We start from the raw sequence: 22,711 nt of genomic DNA on the forward strand, positions 1-22,711 counted from the left end.
TTTTCAAAGAAAAGTTTAATTTTAAGCTAGCAGTAAAGATTAATTTTTTAAAATTTTTTTATAAAAATAATATAAACTAAATTTAGAACGTTAAAATTACAAAAACTTGAACAAGCTCAACTTAGGGATAAGTATTGGAATCATATTTTAATCTATTTTCTAAATATATTAAAATACCATATTTTAATATTGGGTTCTGACTTCTGATCTAATGAATTTTTATGTTTTCAAACTGAAATAATAAATTTTAAGAAGAAAACCTTTTTTAAGAACAATTTTCAATTACACCCAATATTATTGCATTTACTTAATCTAGAACTTTTCAACTTTTTTTAAGTCAAATTTAGACTTTTATAAATATAATTAGCAAACATTAAAATTTTCACATATAAAAACTATGAATTAATAGTCAAACATTCCTTCAGTTCTCACGGCCACAATTGAAATAAAGTATACACTGAATAAACATGTCGACGCCTAACATTCTTGAGTTTATTTTTTACGTTATAATTTCTAATGAATTTATACAATTATCACTTTTCATTGTCATGAATGCATAAATTCAAACATAGCATAAATGGAGGGATTGATTAAAAATTCTAAGGATGGATTATTCGATTCTTACTACGTAGTATTGTAGATTGACCATATATAGTAGGGTGTTTAACCATTTTCTTGCTTTTTTTCATTTTTAATTGTTACAAGAATAAAAGAAAGCGATCATACACTCTTTATTGAATTCAATTTCCTTCTTTTGATTGAATTCAATTTCCTTCGGTTTAAGTATTAACCTAGAAAGTCTATAGTATATGAATAGGTTAGATGATTTATATTATGTAACACTATAGATATGATTCACTTTGTAAATGCTAGAAGAATTGTAAGTGTTACAAATGATTTGATCTAAATCGTTCATATGCAGACATGTGAGTGACGATATCTTATGCAATGAGATTTTATAAGACTAAACTGAGAAATTAACAATCTCTCGTTAGGACACTTTTAACTAAAGAAATTTACATTTTAAAAACTATAACTCTAATTTAAATCTTTAGTGAATTATGAACTCCTGCACATGAAGAGTGGAAAATTGATTGTAACGCCACAAATTAAGGTAATTTATTTTTTAATTATCTTAAGTTTAATTTTGAAAATTTTGGATGTAATTTTCTTTCAATTGTTGAAATATTTTGATTTGTGGATATTGGAATTTATTATATACTTCAGAAAATATCTAATCGTTTAAAGTTGAAATTTTTATTAAAGTTATTTGTTTTAAGAGATTTGTATTTGGGAGAAATTTGATTAATTATATCTGATTATGTAATTAATTAAATTTGAGGTTGAAATAATTATATTACGTAGATAATATAGTTATGTAAGGATATTTATTTTAGAAAAGATAAAAATGAATTGATTGGAGAAAGAGAGAGATTTGAGTTTAAAAAGTAGATTTTGTGGGTTTTTAACGAAGAGAGAGTATGAGATTTTTTGGGAAAAGAATAAAGAAAAAAAAAAGAAAATAATAATAATTTTATATTAGGGAAACTATTGTAAATGTAACAAAACACCAAACGGCTCGTGTAACAAAGCCCATAAAGTTAGCCATTTTCTAAATATTTCAGATTTGCCCTTCCATCTTTCTTTCTTCTTTGTGTTTGTCTTCCTTCACTATTTCGTCTTCTTCATTCTTACCTTGCAATTTCGTCTTTCTTCTTTCCCTTTTTTCTTTTCTGCGATTTCTTTCAATCATCTTTTTTATTTTTCAATTCTTTATTTACGCCGTTTAATCTTTCCATCGTTTTTCTTCTTTTCCTCTTCTTTTTCTTTTCACTTCAATTTCTTTCCATCGTCTTTCTACTTTTCCTATTCTTTTTTCGCTGCGATTTCTTTCCATCGTCTTTCTTCTTTTCTTTTTTTACGTGTTTGCATTTGGGTAACCAAATCTAAACGACTTTGTATAAGACTGTGTACAAAAAAATAGCAAAATCTAATGTGTATAAGACTCTATACAAAAAAAATAGCAAAATCTAAAATATTGTGTATAAAGAATCTTGAAAGAAAATCATTTAGATTGGAGTAGCCAAATGTAAACGATCATATAAAAAAAAGCAAACGATTGTGTAACAAAAATAAAAGATTGTGTATAAAGAATCTTGAAAAAAAAATTATTTAGATTGGAGTAGCCAAATGTAAACGATCATTTTAAAAAAAAAGTAAACGATTGTGTGTATAAAAAATCTTTAAAAAAAATCATTTGAATTGGAATAGCCAAATGTAAACGATCGTGTAAAAAAAAGTAAACGGTCGTGTAAAGAAATCTAAACGATCGTGTAGCAAAAGAATTAAAAAAATCGTGTACCAAATTTAAAAAAAAATCATTTAGATTTGGGTCCTCAAATCTAAACGATCGTGTAACAAAATTAAACGATGGAATTGAAAAGATAAATTATAGTCATATATAAACGATCGCGTATAAATTGTAGACATATCTAAACGATCGCATATAAATTGTAGTCTATCTAAACGATCACGTTATAGCCATATCTAAACGATCGCATATAAATTATAACCATATCTAAACAATCGCCCTTGTAGCCATATCTAAACGATCACGTATAAATTATAGCCATATCTAAACGATCGCGTATATATTGATCCATATCAAAACGATCGCCTAAGTCATATCTAAACGATCGCGTATAAATTATAGTCATATCTAAACAATCGCGTATATAATGAACCATATCTAAACGATCACGTATATATTGAACCATATCTAAATGATCACGTATAAATCCAAATATATTACGCGCACGTTATTGACGGCGTGGTTGATGGACATTTTTAGTATTTTACACGGTGAGTCTGTGAGCTTTTTCCGTTTTTGGAATCGTTCTATAGAGTGTAAATATTTTGCCGCTTTTTTATATTTTTGAAAAAACCCCTTTATATTATTATTAATTTTCTTTATTTGGGACCTTAGGATACATGGATATTCATCATCTTCTACACAAACCCTAATATCACAAATAAAGAAAGAACCTTAGTCGCCCTAGCCGCCTTTGCCGCCGCCACCTCCCTCCGCCGCAAAACGTCATCGTCATCCGTAAGCCGCCATCTTCTCCGTCAAATCGTCAATTGAGTCATCTCGCCTTCGTTCGTTTTCTACTGATTCCTCTTCGTCAGCCGTACACCCGAGTCGTTCGTAGCCGAGTAGTCTGCTGTCAGCGTCTTTATCGTGTTTCGTCGTTCGTCTACATGAACCCAGTCGACAGCCATCTTTCAGCTACGTTTTCCTCAGTGTCTCCTTCGCCTTCCACTGTGTCGCTCCGCTTAGCAATCGTCGACGAGCTTCACCGATCGCGGGTCGTTGGATTCACAATCGCTCGAGTTGTCTCACGTCCGAGTCGCCAGCCCAACTCTCTACAAGCCGCGCCTTATTCGAGTCGTTCTTCGCGTCGAGCCGAGCCGTGCCTTACCCAAGTCGATTCCCTCCTTCAGCCGAGTCGCCTAGCCAATTTCTCCTAGCCAAGCCATTTTAAGCCACCAAGCTTATTTTTTGGCCCTTTTGCCTACCTATTTTGGTAAATTTTGGTAAGTTGATTGGGTTTTGGTTAATGCCAATAAGGATAAATTTTGGACCCTAATTAATTTAATTTTTGATTATTTAGCTAGATTTTATCTGGAAATTTGAGTTATGGTTTTCCTAACCAAGGACAAGTCGAATTCGACCTCAACTTTGGGTAAGTTCAAATACTTGAACTTTTAGGTCTTTAAGCAACCATTTAATTTATTTTCTTAGTATTTTACCCTTAATGTTTAGGGTTTTTTTCTTGGGAAGCTTGACTTTGCTGTCAGGAGGGTATTTCTGTGAATTGAGTTAATCTTTGTAAGAGATTCTCCTACTAGACCTACAAATTGAAGTCAGAGCTTGCATGTAACTTTTTCATTATGCACTGATGTAGCTAATATGCATAATGTGTTGATGTTTATGATGATTGCTAATCATGACTAGTCTAGGTTATGATGACTGATAGATCCAATTGAGTTATGTTTATGAAGATGATAATTGATGATGATGCTTATGCATGAAATATTAATCTCATGATTAAGAATGTTTCGATTAATATTCATGTCATGTTTATGATGATGTTATGCTATGCTACATGTAATGGATAGGGTGTACGATTAGCTTTTTCTATTAGAGTCGTACCCATATGGCTATCTCTCAGGATCACACCTTTTTATGACTGTGTAGTTTGACGGGATCACCATTCCAGTATGAGATGATATGTTTACGAGTGGTTCAATCGGGTCACTCACAACCCTATTGTCTGAGTGTTTCTTTCAAGATTCATTAAAAACCAGTTTTGTCCTAGGTGTTCCCTTGGGTTCATCGAAGACCAGAAATGTTCCTACGGGATCACAGATTGCACGTGTTCGAGAACCTGCCAGTTAGGGGTACCACTTTACATGACTCTAATAGGAAGTTAACAACTACCTAGCAGGACTAGTAGTAGGTCCCTTACTGAGTATATTTTTATACTCACTTCACTACAACAAATCTGGCCTTTAATGTCGGGTGGAAAAAATGAAAAATGGGCTTTAATGTCGGTTTTCAAAAGGCGGACGTTTAATGTCGGTTTTAAACCGACATTAAAGAAGGAGCTTTAATGTCGGTTTAAAACCGACATTAAACGACCACCTTTTAAAAACCGACATTAAAGCCCCTTTGTAATTTTTTATTTTTTTTTAATTTGGTAAAAAATCAAGTTTTCTCTCTCTTACTTTACCTTTTTTTTTTTCCTTAAAAGTTTCTATATAAATTCTCCTCCTCTCTTCTTCCTCCTTTGAAATCTTCTAACCCTAATCAAAATTTCTTGCTTTCATTTCCTATCATCGTAGATTCTTTTTTCCATCAACGATTTGAAGATTTACTATGGCCGGTAAAGGAGAAGGTCCGGCGATCGGAATCGATCTTGGAACCACGTACTTTTGAACCAGCTGTATCACCTTCTTTTGAACCAGCTTTTGAGAATGATGATTTCTTCGCAGTTTTATAATATTCTGATGATGCTTTCTTTCTTTCTACTAGGTTGAGGACGAAGACGAAGACAAATCAGACGATGCAGATGACTCCGATGCAGAGGCAGATTTGGACAAAAAGGACGAGGAAGAAGACGACAAACATGATGAACTGTAAGGGAGAAGAGGTGGAGTTTCATTAGAAGAAAATTTTCCCCTTTTTTTCCACCTTTTGTTTTTTGTTTTTTATTATTTTTCTAGGTGTAGTAGTATTATCCGTTGGAGAAAAAGAAACAGTCTTCTTGATTTGCATTTTACGCATGAATGAATGACTGGATTTGCTTAAATTTCAGTTTGAGTTTGAGCCTTTAGGAAAAGAGATTTAAGAAAGAATTAGTAACAATTTGATGAATCAAATGAATGGGGTTCCCCTTCCTATACTGGATTTTAAATTGAATTCTCTTACATAGAAGAATTCAATCTTTTTTACTCTTATTTGGATCCCAAATTTATAAATTTCATCTCTCAATATCATCATAATTGGACTGGACTTGCTGAGTTGAGTAATCTGTGTGATCTGCAGTTTAAAAGCACTTTTTGTTTTCTTTAGCAATTTATTTTATTTAACAAAACTACTTTTTGTGCCATGTTCTCTTCTTCCTTTTTTCTTTTTTTTAAGAGTTTGAAAAAGGCAATGGAAAATGGAAGCGTTTAAAATATTTCTCAACCTCTATTCTTTGAAATTAATGGGGAGAGTATGAAAGGGGAATGTAACCGGCGAGGAAAAACGTTTTAGAAGGGTACCTAAGCCTAATTTAGGATATGCGAAAGAGGTCATATGCTTGTTTGGGAATATTCCAAGGACGTTTGATATTTTTCATTTATATTGTTTTCAATTAAACTGTTTGTCAGAATGTTTTGCTAACAAAGTAGGTATCAAACACAGCTTGAAAGAAAAAGAAAAGTTGATTGAAGTCTACTTTATTAGTGTTATCCTATCCTCCTAAGAGGGGAAAGATTTTAAGACTTTCTAATGATGGCGTGGGTACAAGAGGGTTGTCATTGTCGCCCTCACTTAAATTGGATAATGAAATTTTATGTTGCATTTCCTTGTACCGGGTTGGAATTGTGGTTTTAACTTTGATTATTTGAACTATCGGAGCTATAGCTAAACGATGTTAATTCGATCTTCAAATTTGTATCATTCTCACTTTATCTGGCTGTAAACAGGATCTTTGTTGTTGATTAATGATTCTCTTCGTTTTGTTTGTATTCGCTGTGTGTGGTTACGGAAATGACAGGTTGAAGTTACGATTGTTGATGTTTCTACCAGTCATCAGATTGGGATCGACAGTTTGGAGAACAGAAAAGTTGCTCATTTTATAGCTGATAAGATCAACAATTCATCAGCGAAGGTTCGTGTTTGCCTGCCACGGAATGGTGTATCTGCTCTGGATGCACCAGCGAAGTCATTTTATGATCCTGAGGCTACTGCTACTCTTATAGAGGAACTACAGAAAGCAATTCAGTTAAATAATGATAGGCAGGTACTCGTAAAGTTATTATTATCGAGTTCTTCTCTTTGTTGACTGATCCCCATCTTTGTGTTGTAAAGCTTAAACCTCTTTATGATACAGGTGAAGGTATATCCTTATCATATTAATGATCCTGAGTTCGCTGAGTTCGGGGTGGTTTCGCATGGCTGGAAGGGGTTCTTTAGCAGGTTTGCTGCCTTTTGCCGATGCTAATGCCATAGTGCTTGAAATGGCCAATGAAGTATTGCCTGTAAGTTCTATCTTCTATGTACCTGCTGATTCACAAAGTTAATTCTAGGAATTGTATCTACAAATTTTGGATCGACGCTTTGCAAGCATACAATTTTGAAGAATAAATTGTATAAATATAGTTCTGTATGTATGAACATTGGAAGTAATGTTGTGTTTCCTAGAAGTGAAATCTGTTTATCGATAAAGTAGGAATTTCTTGGACATCGAAAATGACTTAAAATGATTTTTCTAGACAAGCATTGTGATAGACCCAGTGGAAGTAGAGATCTTGAATGTAGAGAATTAGGTATATCAGTAGATTATTTGGGAAGTCTCCAGCTAACCTGAGTGAGAGATGTTAACCTCTTTGATTTGTCTAGTTTGTACATTTGAAGTGTACTCGTCTTAATTTCCTGAATATTTTAAACTCTTTTGGACCCAAGAACAGAGCGGTATTCTGAATGTTGTCTATATTTTTTTTACATTAGATGTCATATCATATGTTACTGTTTTCTTTGGTTTTGCATTCTTAATCCTGATGAATATAAAACTTGTGTCATATAAATATATATATGGATTGGGGTGTGGATATAAAATCTTAAGAACTTTTCATCCTTCTCTGCAATTTCAATACTTCAAACAGCTTTGTTATTCATATAAATGGTTTATTTGGATATTGTTTGTAGATAATTGAAGTGATATTGGGTTGAAAGCTAAGCGATTGTGTAGAAATGGCCAAGCGACCGTTGAAAATTGAAGACTGAGAAGGCATTTAGGATTTTTAATTATTTAATTCTTGTATTAGAATCTTTTTTCATGTACTATTGTAGAATGTATATATAAACATAATATTAATATTTTATTTTGTGTATTCAAATGTAAAAGACAAATGTTATAGTTTCTAACATAATATGAATTTCATTGATTTGTTGACGTGTGAAAAACATATTTATCTACATTGACCAAATGTCGGTCTATAGGACAATAATGTAACAATTAAATAAAAATAAATTTGTAAAAATGAATAAAAAAACTAGGCTTTAATGTCGGTTGTAAATCGACATATCAGAGTTCAACCGACATTAAAGGGCTTCAATAACACTATCAAAGGTGTCGGTTGAAAACTGACAAATCGACATTAAAGAGGGTTTTAATGTCGTTTTTAAACCGACATTAAAGCCCAACCGACATTAAAGGGCTTCAATAACACCATCAAAGATGTCGGTTGAAAACTGATATTAAAGGCTTTTAATGTCGTTTTTAAACCGACATTAAAGAGGCCTTTAATGTCGTTTTTAAACCGACATTAAAGCCCAACCGACATTAAAGGCCTTTAATAACGCTCACAAAGATGTCGGTTGCCAAGTGACATTAAAGGCCTTTAATGTCGGTTTAAAACCGACATTAAAGGCCAAAATTCTTCTAGTGCTTTCTTATGTTTAATTTTTCAAGCAGAGGTAGAGGTAAGAGCAGAGGAAAGCTGGTGAATGATAAGAAGTGACCGTGACATGCCATAGAGAACGTTTTGCTCCTGCCATTATGATTTAAGTTGATTTTAGTATTTCTGGTACTTCTATTATTACTCTTTAAAACTAGATAGGGCCCGAACTAGGATTTTGTTATTTGGAGATTTATTTCTATTTATTTATGATTTTAAATGCGTATTTGAAGTTTTGATCATGAACTTTTGTTTTACCTTCTAATTTAATTTAAGAATTTTTTTTTTTTTAAGTAGTAATAAAGAGCTTAGTATAAAGAGTTGAATCGTTACATTGATAGCATCATAAGAAGGAATTTGCTTCTCCCATTTCTAAAAATGTAGATAGGTTATTTCCTTAAATGGAGACTTTAACAATTATTCTTCTTCATTGATTATCATTATTCAGTAGTCAATTTGTTGACATCGATAGAAATTAGTGTGTTTAGGAATATTAGATAAATGCAATCAGCAATCAAAGGAGTATTAATTAATTTGTCAAAAGCATGTGATGTCTCCTAATCTTTGCAATGCCAGATTCAAAACAATAAAGATTAATTATTACAAAGTTTTTTATGAAAATTAGTGAGTGAATAAATGAAAATTAAATCCATTTGTAATTATTTAACTAAAGTCTAATCCATTTTTATCAAAGTGAAAGTTGATAGAAAAAATTGATACTATCTCACAAGTTTGAGCGTAAAATTTAAATATTTTTCTTAAAATAATAATAATATTATCTCACTAAGTATGAACCTCTTGCTTATGAGGGTTATTTCTACAATTTTTATACGATGTTGACTTAATAGACTTATTATACACCAAAAATGTACTATTTATTCTCTCTTAATTTGGGGTTGTTCTAATATTCATATCGTTTTTGGGGCTAAAATTGTCAAGAGGCATCAACCAAAGCAAAAGCATGAAGAAAAGAGGCAAAATTGGTCTTTGCCTTGCAGAATTGTGGTGCCCTATATCGCCATGTGAGGCACCATAAGGCAGTAAGCTCAGATTCTGAGGAAACGTACAGCGGGGGCGACGCTTTGGAGTTGTTTGCACGCATGTTTAATTTTCTATCAGCATTGCGCACCACAATGATTTTATAAAAGATATTTTTGTCGCCTAGGCTAACCACCTTTGATTTCCAGCAGCCATAGCATTTCTTCTCTTAACTTTCTAAGCTTTATGTCTTCTAACTCTTTCTCATCATATGACATGTGGATGAGACACTAACTTAGGTTGTTGAAGATTTCACATATTTTAATATATTTGTGATTTTTTTAATTAGACTTTCCTAGTTGTTAATTCAATTATGTTTTGTATGAATTTATATCTTTGTTTTTCACACTCGGAGATTGCTTGATTACAACTTTGTTGAAGCAAGAAGTTAAGGTTACCTCCTATTTAATTGAATAGGGGCATTGATCAAGCTACCTAGAATTGAATTTTCCATGAATAGTTAGCTTAGCGATTGGAAACTAATTATTATATCTAATGAGCTCTAGACCTTAAATGCAATTGATATTCATTTAGTATGTTTCTCATTTGTTCATTGATATCAATTAGTTACTTAGGACAAATTTATTGGCTTTTTCAATTGATTTGGTTTGGTGAAAGCAACCTAGAAATTTAGTAATTATGAACTTGTGATCGAATATACTGAATATGAAATTCTCTTCTGTTTAACCGAAGGTAAATTATTTTAATATTAAATTCAGTTAAATTTACTTCTCTTTCTATTTTTTTTTATTGTCGATTGAAATCATCAAAATTCCCCCTTCACTTATCTCTGGACATTGGAAACCTTTTGTTTGAGAAATTCATGTGTGCTCTCAAGTTCGACCTTGTCTTGCCACCAAGACTAGTACTTATGCATATATAGTTCAGTAAGTTATTTGATCCAGATTTGGGTGAAAAATTCGCTTGATCAACCTACCATCTTGGGAATAATACCGAGTACTGGGGAATTGAAAACATAGCATTACAAAAAGGAATTCACTCTTCCTTACCTTTAGGAAAACTTTAAACTCTAAACCCTAGCATCACAAAAAGGAATTTACTCTTCTCCACCTTTAGGGAAAGAAGATAAGTTGTTCTCTTTTAAGTGCTAACTTTGAGACTTGAAATAAGGCCTCACAAACTTTAATCATTATTATTCAATACTTAATTTGTTGACATTGATATAAATTAGTATGTTCAATTTAGATACTAGATAAATTAAAACATTCATCCTAGAATCAATTTAGACTAAAGGGAGTATTTGATTAACTGGTAAAAAGAGGATCGTGACGTCTCTTAATCTTTTCGATGCTTGATCCAAAACAATAAAGATCACTACATAGCTCCTTGTGAAAATTAGTAAGTGAATAAAAAAAAAAGTTGAATCCTTTGTAATTATTTAACTAAAGTATAAAATCCATTTTGATAAAGAGTGAAAGTTGATAATAAAATCAATACTGTGCGACACACTTAAAAGGTAAAATTTTAAATATTTTTCTTAAATAATAATAATAATAACAACAAAATAATAACTGAAGCAGTATAAATGGGGTTTCACAATATCGTACTATTAAAATTTCGAAATCTCATGTTGGATCCCACCTCTCTTATTGTTTCAGCAAAACAAGAGAAAGAAAATCTCCCTCAAATTCCAACTAAGAAAATAATGAATGGAAAAAAAAAAAAAAAAAAAAGGAAACTATAGTAAGTGGGTTGAAAAAGTCAAATTAAATTATTTAGAAAGGAAAATTCTTGCGTTCAGACTGGAAGTCTCATGTTTGTTACTTGTTTTATTCGTTTTTTAGAGACCCTCATGTTGGCCTTACATGCTCTCCAATAGTTTTTATAAATAAATATTATCGTTGCTGGTGTTTTTTTTTCTAAAAAAATAATATAAATGACAAATTTTTTTAAATTTATTTAAAAATACAAAAAATTTTATTTTTTGATACACGTTTATATATTTCTATCATTATCGTTATCATTATCTATCAATATCACTCATAGAAATTCATCAATATCTGTCTATCAATAATAGATATAAAACTTTAATATATTTTACATTTTAGTTCATTTTGTTATATTTAAAAATATTTTTTTCAGTGAGATTATTATTATTATTGTCGGTTTGGCATGATATTAATTTGTATTTAGAATTTTCATTTTTGGCGAGTTTGATATTAACGTGTAAGAACCAGTAGATTTAATATAGATTCAGAGGGCTCGAATCCCCTCACAATTTTATTGTCTTTATATAGTATACGTAAAAAAACCAAAACTATTAAGTAGTTAAGAAATGTAAAAACCAAGCCATAAAAGTCTGTTGATATAAATGTTATTTAAATAATTAGTATAAAACATTTGTTCATCAAACAATTAATGATCAATTATTAATTATTAATTATTAATTATTTTATTTTATGGTATTATCTTCCAAGCTGCTACTACGGTAACTCTACGGAGCTTGGAGTTTTATATGATACCATTTTACTATAAATATTGTGGAACATATTTACATATATTTTCTTGCATTAAAACTTACGCCCAACCTTATCGTTTTTGTTTTCATGCTTTATGCACCTTTGATTTAGCCATAAAAAAGAAATATGTATTTTCTTTTATTTACCTAAAAGCAGTGATTCAATACCAAATTTTTAGGATAAATATCATATCAATTAGTATTGAACTAAACTCATTTAGACAGAAATGTGTTTTGTTGGTATACGTAGTAGTTATTAATTCTTTTAAATCATTTTTAACCATGTTTTTATATCACAAGGTACCTCCCAATCAAATGTAATCTTGATTTAGATCTATACTTTTTTTAAACTCGAGTTTTACAATTCTTATTATTATAACTAATTTCGATAAATATTAAATACTAACTTTAAGCGACAAAATTTAAACAAATTATATTGGATATGATAAAAGATAATATAATATATTTATTGTTGTTTAATTATAATTACACCATTCATTCTTTCGCATCTAAATGTTACAAGATTAGATTGGTTGTTTCACGAGATTAGTTGAATCGGGAACGAGTCGACTAAACATAGAAATATTTTAGGTATAACTAGAAAGCAATAATTATAGTGGGTCCATGGAAGTGCAGTGGCAGTTCTCAGCTCCTATCATATTCGTTCCAACGACGAATGATTGGTTGTTAGACTCTAAGCAAATATCAGCCGTGTGATTCTTTTTTTCCCTTTCTCTTTTCTATTTTTGGAACAAATTAAAATAAAAATAAAAAATATAACATATCTTTATCATTTAGTGGGTTTTGGGTGGGTCCACCACCAATTCTGTAGGGGCCCATTTTTGTGATCCTCTTGGGCCCACATTTATGGTCCAATCTTCTTGTCACTTCCATTCTCCTCTCAAAACTCTCCTTCATTCATGTTGCTCAACTCAAAAACATCTCTTCCCCCACCACCCTCACATGCACCCACATTCCACACACACACACATATATAATTCACTCCAATCTCTCCCTTGATCATATATGTCTTAAATCGTTGTGTAATGTTTGGATGGTTCATGGTTGATATATTTATATAATAATTTTTTTTATTCACGTTTTGTGAGTAATTTGATATTCTCCTTCATCTTTTTTGCTTTAATGAATTCAATGTATAAACACTTGAAAATCTAGATGGAGATCATAATTCTTTTGAATTTAACTTTATATATGGATTTATTTATTTCTTATTGTCACTCTTGAGAGGAGGATATAAATTTTTCAGATCAACTTTTTTTTTTTTTTTTTTTGGTCTTTTCAACCTACTGCTTAACTATTTTAAAGATATTCTTAACTTAAAGAAGACAAATTGTGAAGGTTTTGCAATATTGGTATTGTGTTAAATTTATCATAATCTACCTAACTTCATTTTTTTTGGGGTTGATCGGTGATTTAACGATTACATTTTTTTCTATTTAGGGAGAATATAGATTATTGGAAAAAAAAATGAATGAAATAATTATAATCATAGATGAGAGAGAGCAAAGGGATACATTATATTGAAGAAGCTTCCTCTCATAACCAAAGCATATGATCATATGCTAGTTAACATGTCCCCAAATTATCTTTTTGTAATTAACATCGAGAGTACACCCTTTTCTTTATTGACATAATTAGAGATTTTTTTTTTTAAAATATTATTCTTATATATTTTTTCTTTTTGTGTCTTTTAATATGGTTATATATAGGACTATAATATTTAATTATTGTCAATGAAATATCAATATTCTATACAAACTAAAACATTCTTAATATTAAGTTTAGGGTTATACATCAAAATAGACAAAAAAAAAAAAAAAACGTGTTATTTGGAAAAAGAGTCTCAATTCAATCTTTCCGATAATTGTTAGAATCGAGAGGTTTGGAAAACGACTAAATAATATTTGTTTAAGTCAAATTTTATTGAAGTATTTTTAGATCAAATAAGTATTAATATACAACTAAAATCTTGAATCTTGTTTCAAGTGAGTTTTAGTTCAACTAGAATAAGATATGTGCTTACAATGGAGAAGTTTGATTCTAATGCCTTGTGGTGAGTGTAGTTAGAATAAAAGAAAAAACTTGTATGTTATTTATTAGTATTTATATTAATATATAAAATTTTATAATTAGTTTTCATAAAATAATGAGGAAAAAAGTAAATGTACTTGTGATAAAATTGGAAATATATATACTTTAGTTGAATACAAACATTTAACCTGTCAAAATTTGTCATTTAAAAATTAAAAGTTTCAACTTTTGCTATAAAATTGGATTCTATTATACACTGAGAAATGGATTTTTGGTAATAAAATCGTCATTACGAGCTGCAATGCTGGCGCGCAATATTATATGATGTCTAATTATATAATTAAAATATATATTTCTTTTTCTCCTTTATCAAATAATATATATATATATATATATAATATAATTTTAAAAAATAGAACAAAGTGTAAAAATATTTACACCATATAAAACAATTTTAGAAAAGAAAAAAACTCACTGCATGAAATAACAAAAATACTCTTGTAATTAATCGATCACACACGCGTGAAAAAACGCTTTTGTACCCGGTCTAAATGATCTTGTACCCAATTTACTATTTTGCTTAGTCAAAATGATTTTGTACCATGTTTAAATGATCTTGTACAAAAACTAAATGATCTATTAGATAGTGGTCTATCTCTGTTTATCTGAAGTAGACAACTGATTGTTTAAATATTAGTACACCATCGTTTAGAACTTGAACCAAGAAGAAAAAAAAAAGAAAATGAGAGATGAAGATGAATGAATAAATTCTAGAAGAAGAAATGAAGAAATTGCAAATAAGAAGGGTAAATATGAAGAAACAAGAAGTAATAATATGAAAAAATTAATAATACGAAGAAGAGAATAATAAATCGCAAAGGAGAGAAGAAAAAGAACTAAAAAATCGTCTCACAATAATCAAAATTCAATAAGGACAAATATGAAATTTATGAAAAAGTAATTGGCTTGATGAATTTTTCTTAAATTGTTATACGGGTCGTAAATATTTAACACTTTTATTATATTTATGTAAATTTATCAAAAGGAAAATTCGATAAATATAAAAAATAAATTTAAAATATTAATATATATAACAACATTAAAGAAAAAGTACAAATGTAACATATATAGCTAGTGCTGCTATATTACGAGTTTTGGGCATCTACCGTATTTTGTTTTTCTTTGTTCTCTAAGGGTCCGTTTGGATTGCCTATGAAAAGAAAAATATCTTTTTAAGAATAGAGTATTAAAAAAAATATTTTTTTGTAAAATGAGTTTGAAATCTAAATACTCCCATGTTTGGTTTGACCTCTTTATAAATGTTTATATATAAAATTGTGTTTGCTTTGGTTTATATTTATGAACAAATTTCATAAAAAAAATACACACATTTTGAATTTTTTTCATAAATATATTTTAAAATTAATTATACGTTATCTTAAAATTATTAATTTTTTAGTTACTTGAAACTAAACATTAATTTCATTTTTTTGTATTATTTTTTTTAAATTCAATTTTAAAAGCACAAATATCTTAAAATGTAAATATATAATCATAAAAAAAATTGATTTCCATCAACAAAATATAAATAAGATAAATAATTTTTTTTCGAGACAATATAATATCAATTAGACAAAAAGATGTGCAATTCGATCATATTCTTCATTCATCTTTATTTCATGAATCGAACGATCATTTTCTTCATTGATGTCCCCATGATTTCTTTCACAGATGTTAAGTCGAAATAAATTTGACTAGAAGAAAAACATTTGCTAATCTCTATATTTAAATGTGTGTTCATATATATTGGAAAAAAATATTCAAAGTATTTAAAAATAGAAAAAAAAACAAAAGGACCGGAGTAAAAAAATAGATAGTAAAAAGGAATAGAAAAAATAAAGGAAGAAAAATAGATATTCGGAAGGGATTTCTCATTAAACATAAAATAGAAATTTATTCTAAAATTTGGCTGCATGTGTTTACTCTAAAATGATTTATTTCATAATCTCATTTTTTCAAAAATTATTTTAAATGAACGTGAAACACCTCAATTTATCTTAAAATGAATTATTTTAAAAATTAAATATTTCAAAAACCAATCTAAACATAGCTTAAGTTCTATTGGGTGTCGATTGTTTTCTTGGTTTCTTTTGTTATTTTTGTTGGTTGTTTGTGTTTAAGATAGTTCCCTCCTCGGGAGATCTTTTTGTTGTTGTTTAATATATTTATGTCTTTAAAAAAAAATTATATACATTTTTACCTTTTAATTTGTTTAATAATGCAAGAGATTAAATTTAATAAAAAAAAAGAAGAAGAAGAAAATCAAGTTTTTGAAAACTAGTGTTTAGAGTTTTCCCAACTTGATTGATTGAGATAAAAAAACCCATAGTGCTTTATAGTGCTTTTGTCTTCCGATTGAAACTTACGAGTTGAAGTGGGATTCCAGTTTACAAACTTATTTTCTAAAATATAAAAATAAAAAATAAAATATTTATCAAATGAAACCTAAACCATTACATAAAATTTAAAATGAGATAAAATTACAATATTCATCCTCAAATTGTTATGTTTGTATAACTTTCATCCTTGACTTTTTTATTTTACACCTAATAAATAACTTTTCATTTTATTTCTTCAGGTGTGATTCTTAACTCTTCAAATCTATATGCCCAAATCTAAGATCTATTTTGTACTTTTGAATGACTTTGGTCAAAAGAAAAAATAAATCCAATCAATAAAGGCAAATGAAAATGAGATAATAACCAAGATAAGAGTCCTGGCAATTTAAGGGTGGGAGATTGGGGACTTGGCACAATTTTTTTGTTGGCCTTGACTTTGAAGGCTAAAGCCGACTTCAATCGAGGCTGAGGAGCTTAATCTGTGCATAGGCATACCTCATAGCCAAAGAATTTGACATAAAATTTAATTACGTTATTAGGAGGAGAAGACCTATGTAAACATTTTCTATAAGTACATCATTATAATTCACTATATTGACTTTCTCACTTCTTGAACTAGTAGATTTTCCCTTTTGCTGGTCATATTTTTCTCCCTCAGAACTAAGTTTGTGTCACTGGTAGGGGTCAGGTGCTTTGTTCCCTTTGAATTTAGAGAACAACAATATGTTTCTATAAACTTTAAATTCTTTGTTAAATAGATTACTGACCAATTTATATTTTATAAAATTTACAGGTTTTTTAGACACCAAAATCAAAAAGTAAGGATTTAAATGAAATATAGAAATTTAATTCTAAATCTAATCCATAAACCATTTTCTAAAAACATGATTAAATATCTTATTAAAACAAAAGTGATGATAAGGTATAATTACAAAAACATAGAGATTACTATTAGTATTATTTAATTTGATAAAGGGGGGGTTGAATTTAGTAATGCAAGTTGGGTTGGTGACTATTTATTAGAAAAAAAAAAAAGTCACATAGTTTGCTTGCTAATGAATGACACCGCAGAATGAGGCCTCCATCATACTCCACGGAGATTTATGAAACGGAAGCACCATTTCTTCAAAAATCAGTCTAAATAAGCTCTTTAAATCATACCCTTCTTCTTCTTTTACATTCTCATTAAAAATCTTTGATGGGTTTTTCTTTTTCAGTGATTCTTTGTATTGTATTGATTTTTTGAGCTTTTGGGGTTCAAGAAAAGCCGCAAATAAAGGCATTTGAATCGAAAAATTCAATTACTCTCTTTCCAAATCTTGCTTTCCATTCGAGAATCCCTCCATTAACGTAAGATCAGCTGAAAGTTTTTGCCTCTGATCATGGGCTTCTTTCTTTTGACCTTTTCATCTTCAGATTATAACAGAGGAAGTGTTGGACTTGATGCTTTTATTGCTTCATTTATGGCCACTGATAATGATTTTTGAGAGGTACTTTTTATTTTTTTTTCCTATGGCTTTTGAGATTTTTTTTTTAATTTTTTTTTATTATTGATGTTAATGTATTTTTGCTGGTAGCTGCAGTTTATTCTCTAGATATTGACAAAAAATTTAATGGGTCCTGATGAATAAGACACTTGATGTTTGTTTGTTTCTTGGGAATCTATATTTGGATTCTTTTTCATTCTCTACATACAAACTGGGGAATTTTCTGTTTGTTCTTTTTTCTTTAAATTCCGTTCTCTTATTGGATTTTAACTTGGTTTGAAGGACTTTCCAATTTCTTGGTCACATACAAATTTTAGTTTTTTCTTTTTTTTATGCTGTCTTGTTTGGATTTATTTTTCCTTTTTCATCAAATTCCATTCTCTTTCTACAATCTAGAATTATTTGAAGAACTTTGATTTGATGCTTTCCTTTGTCAACATTGTACTATTGTTTCTTATTTTAATCCTTTGCAGGTTAGTGAACTGTTGTTATCAAATCATGTTGTAGCTCTTGTTGAACAGATGGTTGATTGTTAAGATGTTGTATTATTTCGATTCCGGGTCGGTTTCGAGTGCAAAACTTGTTGGGGTTTTGCTACTACTGGCTTGTCTGTTTAATATTTCACATGGGTTGAATCAAGAAGGGCATTTTCTGTTGGAGTTGAAAAATAATTTTTCTGATCCATTTGGTAATTTGAGAAATTGGGATTCAAGTGATAAGACACCGTGTGGATGGACTGGTGTCCACTGTACTTCTAGTGAGGAACCAGTGATCTATTCTCTTGACTTGAGCTTAAAGAATCTTTCTGGTTCCTTAAGCTCAAGCATTGGTAAGTTGATCCACCTGACTTATCTCAATGTTTCCTTCAATGAATTCACCGGAAGTATACCGAAAGAGATCAGCGATTGTATCAAGTTGGAATATCTCATTCTGAACAACAATAAGTTTAATGGTGAACTTCCATCTGAATTGGGAAGGCTGACCTCTTTGGTGAAGTTGAATATATGTAATAATGGAATCCATGGTTCTTTTCCTGAAGAAATTGGGAACTTGAAATCCTTGGTTGAATTAGTTGCATATACCAACAATATCACGGGTCCGTTGCCTCGTTCTTTTGGAAAACTAAAGAGCTTGAGAATATTTAGAGCAGGACAAAATGCGATTTCAGGAAGCTTACCGGCTGAAATAGGTCAGTGTGAGAACTTGGAAACACTTGGCCTTGCTCAAAACCAGTTAGAAGGGGATTTACCAAAGGAGCTTGGCATGCTTAAAAACTTGACTGAATTGATTCTTTGGGAGAACCAAATTTCTGGCATTCTTCCAATAGAGCTTGGGAATTGTACAAGTCTAACTATTTTGGCTTTGTATCAAAACAATCTTGGTGGACCCATACCTAAGGAATTTGGGAATCTAATCTCTTTGATGAAGTTGTATATATACAGAAATGCATTGAATGGAACCATTCCTGCAGAGCTCGGGAACCTTTCTCTGGCGATAGAGGTAGACTTCTCCGAGAACTATTTGACTGGTGAGATACCTAAAGAGTTGAGTAACATAGAAGGTCTCCAATTACTCTACCTATTTCAAAATCAGCTGACTGGGATTATACCAAATGAACTTAGTGGCTTGAGTAGCTTAACTAAGCTTGATCTTTCGATTAACAACCTCACAGGCCCTGTTCCTTTTGGGTTTCAGTATATGCCTTCATTGAGTCAATTGCAGCTTTTCGACAACAGTTTGACTGGTAGCATTCCTCAAGGACTTGGACGTAATAGTTCCCTTTGGGTAGTCGACTTTTCAGATAACCTCTTGACGGGACGAATACCCCCCCATCTATGTCGTCATTCTAATCTGATCATCTTGAACTTGGAGTCCAATAAACTTTATGGAAATATACCTACCGGGATCTTGAACTGCAAATCATTGTTGCAAGTTCGTTTAGTTGGGAACAGGTTCACTGGCGGCTTTCCATCAGCATTTTGTAACTTGGTGAACCTTACTGCCATTGACTTGGACCAGAATAGATTCAGTGGTCCGCTTCCTCCAGAAATTCGAAATTGCCAAAAGTTGCAAAGGTTGCATATTGCAAACAATTACTTTACGTCTCATTTGCCAAAGGAGATAGGAAACCTTGTAAAGCTAGCAACTTTCAACGTTTCATCAAATCTTTTTACCGGGCCGATTCCACCTGAAATAGTCAATTGCAAGGTTCTCCAACGGCTTGATCTGAGTAACAACTTCTTTGAAAATACTTTGCCAAAAGAGATTGGATCTCTCTTACAATTGGAAATTCTTAGAGTTTCAGATAATAATTTTTCAGGAAGCATACCCAGAGAACTGAAAAACCTCTCTCATTTGACAGAATTGCAAATGGGTGGCAATTCATTCTCTGGTAGCATTCCTTCGGAATTGGGGTCCCTAAAAAGCTTGCAAATATCTCTGAATCTCAGTTTCAATATGCTAACTGGGACAATACCACTAGAGCTTGGAAATTTGAATCTACTGGAATATCTCCTGCTGAATAACAATAGTTTGACTGGTGAAATACCTAGCTCGTTTGCTAATCTTTCGAGTTTAATGAGCTGCAACTTCTCATACAATGATCTTCGGGGGCCAATCCCTTCAATACCTTTGTTTCAGAACATGCCTCCTAGTAGCTTCGTTGGCAATAAGGGACTCTGTGGTGGACCTCTTGGAGATTGCAATGGAGATTCATCTTCTCCATCCATTCCATCTTTCAAGAGCATGAATGGGGCTCGAGGTAGAATCATAACTGGGATTGCTGCTGCTATAGGTGGAGTTTCTATTGTTCTAATTGGAATAATCTTATATTGCATGAAACGTCCATCCAAAATGATGCAAAACAAGGAAACACAGTCTCTGGATTCAGACATCTATTTCCCGCCTAAGGAAGGTTTTACTTTCCAAGATCTAATTGAAGCAACAAATAGTTTTCATGAGAGCTGTGTGGTGGGAAAAGGTGCTTGTGGAACTGTATACAAGGCTGTGATGCGTTCTGGACAGATCATTGCTGTCAAGAAGTTAGCATCAAACAGGGAAGGGAGCAACATTGATAATAGTTTTCGAGCTGAGATTTCGACACTAGGAAAGATCAGACATCGCAATATTGTTAAACTATATGGCTTTTGCTATCACCAAGGTTCGAATCTACTTCTCTATGAGTACATGGAAAGGGGTAGTCTGGGCGAGTTGCTTCATGGGACTGAGTGTAACTTGGAATGGCCTACTCGATTTACGATTGCCATTGGAGCTGCAGAAGGACTTGATTATCTACACCACGGCTGCAAACCAAGGATCATACACCGTGATATCAAATCAAATAACATTCTCCTCGATTATAAATTTGAGGCCCATGTTGGAGATTTTGGTTTAGCAAAAGTAATGGACATGCCTCAATCTAAATCAATGTCAGCAGTCGCAGGATCGTACGGATACATTGCTCCTGGTAATTCCAACTCTTATTAATCATCTTAGTTTTTCATTTCAAATTCATTAATAACTGTTGAAACAATGATTTCTTTCGGAATTAAATGTTTCTTTTGTTGAAGTTTTTTCAATATTTGAGCTGTCCATTTTTCGTTTCATTAGAAAAACCTGTCCAAGAAAAATTGAGTTGTGATCTTTATTATGTAGTTCTGTTCATTTCGGTTATAGATGTTGATAAAATACTAAATTTACTATGTTCTAAATGCCAATGCTGTATCTGTTCTTATCATTCCAATAGGATCTTTGAAGGAAAATTCTTTTGGTTTTACACTAGTTCACATCTTCCCTCACATAATTTCTTGCAGAATATGCTTACACGATGAAGGTCACAGAAAAATGTGACATATACAGCTATGGGGTGGTTTTACTCGAACTGCTAACTGGAAAAACACCGGTACAACCAATTGATCAGGGAGGTGATCTCGTCACATGGGTCAAAAACTATATGCGAGACCATTCAATGTCGTCTGGAATGCTAGATCAGCGGTTGAATCTTCAAGATCAAGCCACGGTCAATCACATGCTGACAGTCCTAAAAATTGCTTTGATGTGCACAAGTTTGTCTCCATTTCATCGTCCATCAATGCGGGAAGTTGTGTCTTTGCTTTTAGAATCTACCGAGCCAGATGAAGATCATATTCCAGCTTTAACATATAATCTAGCTCCAAATGACGATGCAACCTCATGAAATTTCAGGTTGGCGGTCTTTGTTTTCAGATAACTGAATAGTTCATGCATTTTTTTAACATAAAAAGTGGTAATATGTATATTTCACCCATAGAAAATATATATTATATGTAATATATATAGCATGTAGTATTTCCAGAGTATATAGTATATGGGGTAACGATCATGTTACCCAACTATTGCTTAGATTTTGCATTTGTTATATAGGATCTAATAAAAGTCTTTGTATAGTTTGCTGCATATGATTAATATAATAATCTGTAGCCATCTGTTTTGCTAATCAAATCTGGTAGGTTTATTCAATAAAGGGTTTCTAGTGATGATGAAAAAGAAGCTATAGTATAGTGTTCAGTTACAAAGGAGTCAAATTAAGCATTTTTAATGTAAAATATGTTTTCCTCTATCCTTTTTGAAGATATTTGAAGGTGGAGGATTATAAATTTTGATTCTTCATTCTAACTAGTCTGAGTTAATAAGTAATGCTATTATGATAAAACATTAATTTAAAGGGAAAGGATTCAAATGCTTGGAATATTCTTTATACCCATTAATGTTCATTAGTTAGGCTATTCTTCAAGATCAAGCCACAGTCAATCATGTGTTGACAGTCCTAAAAATTGCTTTAATGTGCACAAGTCTGTCTATATTTCGTCCACGAAGTTGTATCTTTGCTTTCTAAAATCTTGTTTATGGAATAAGAATCCTGTACAGCTGAATAAATAATAGAGATGATAGAGATGATGACTCAAATTAATTTAGGAAACTAAAAATATTAGGATATTGGCAAAAATTAATTTACTTGGCTAAGCATGCCGAATATTAGATAACAT

General features: G+C 31.1%; 2 protein-coding genes across 6 annotated transcripts; both read left to right on the forward strand.

The window, feature by feature from the left end:
* The first annotated feature begins 4,861 nt into the window (after nt 1-4,861).
* LOC127149451 (toMV susceptible protein tm-1(GCR26)-like) lies at nt 4,862-7,719 on the forward strand. Of its 5 annotated transcripts, none has more exons than XR_007821055.1 (5): nt 4,862-5,009; nt 5,099-5,202; nt 6,330-6,575; nt 6,666-6,813; nt 7,481-7,719. XR_007821055.1 is itself a non-coding variant. In XM_051084955.1 (5 exons), exons 2-4 carry the CDS (start codon nt 5,130-5,132, stop codon nt 6,774-6,776), a joined length of 444 nt encoding a protein of 147 aa, XP_050940912.1. In that variant the 5' UTR covers nt 4,862-5,009; nt 5,099-5,129; the 3' UTR covers nt 6,777-6,813; nt 7,481-7,719. The 5 variants fall into 5 exon arrangements, 3 of the variants coding, with proteins under 3 accessions (XP_050940912.1, XP_050940911.1, XP_050940913.1); XR_007821054.1 differs by having other exon boundaries at nt 4,862-4,992; nt 5,099-5,216; nt 6,330-6,571; XM_051084955.1 differs by having other exon boundaries at nt 5,099-5,216.
* A 9,533-nt stretch (nt 7,720-17,252) lies between these two features.
* On the forward strand, nt 17,253-22,161 carry LOC103499485 (probable leucine-rich repeat receptor-like protein kinase At5g63930). Its single transcript, XM_008462501.3, has 3 exons — nt 17,253-17,690; nt 18,161-21,153; nt 21,500-22,161. The coding sequence occupies exons 2-3, from the start codon at nt 18,225-18,227 to the stop codon at nt 21,880-21,882; spliced, it is 3,312 nt and encodes a 1,103-aa protein (XP_008460723.2). The 5' UTR covers nt 17,253-17,690; nt 18,161-18,224; the 3' UTR covers nt 21,883-22,161.
* The last annotated feature ends 550 nt before the right edge of the window (nt 22,162-22,711 follow it).

This window comes from Cucumis melo, chromosome 5 (assembly GCF_025177605.1).
Source record: "Cucumis melo cultivar AY chromosome 5, USDA_Cmelo_AY_1.0, whole genome shotgun sequence".
Classification (NCBI taxonomy): domain Eukaryota; kingdom Viridiplantae; phylum Streptophyta; class Magnoliopsida; order Cucurbitales; family Cucurbitaceae; genus Cucumis; species Cucumis melo.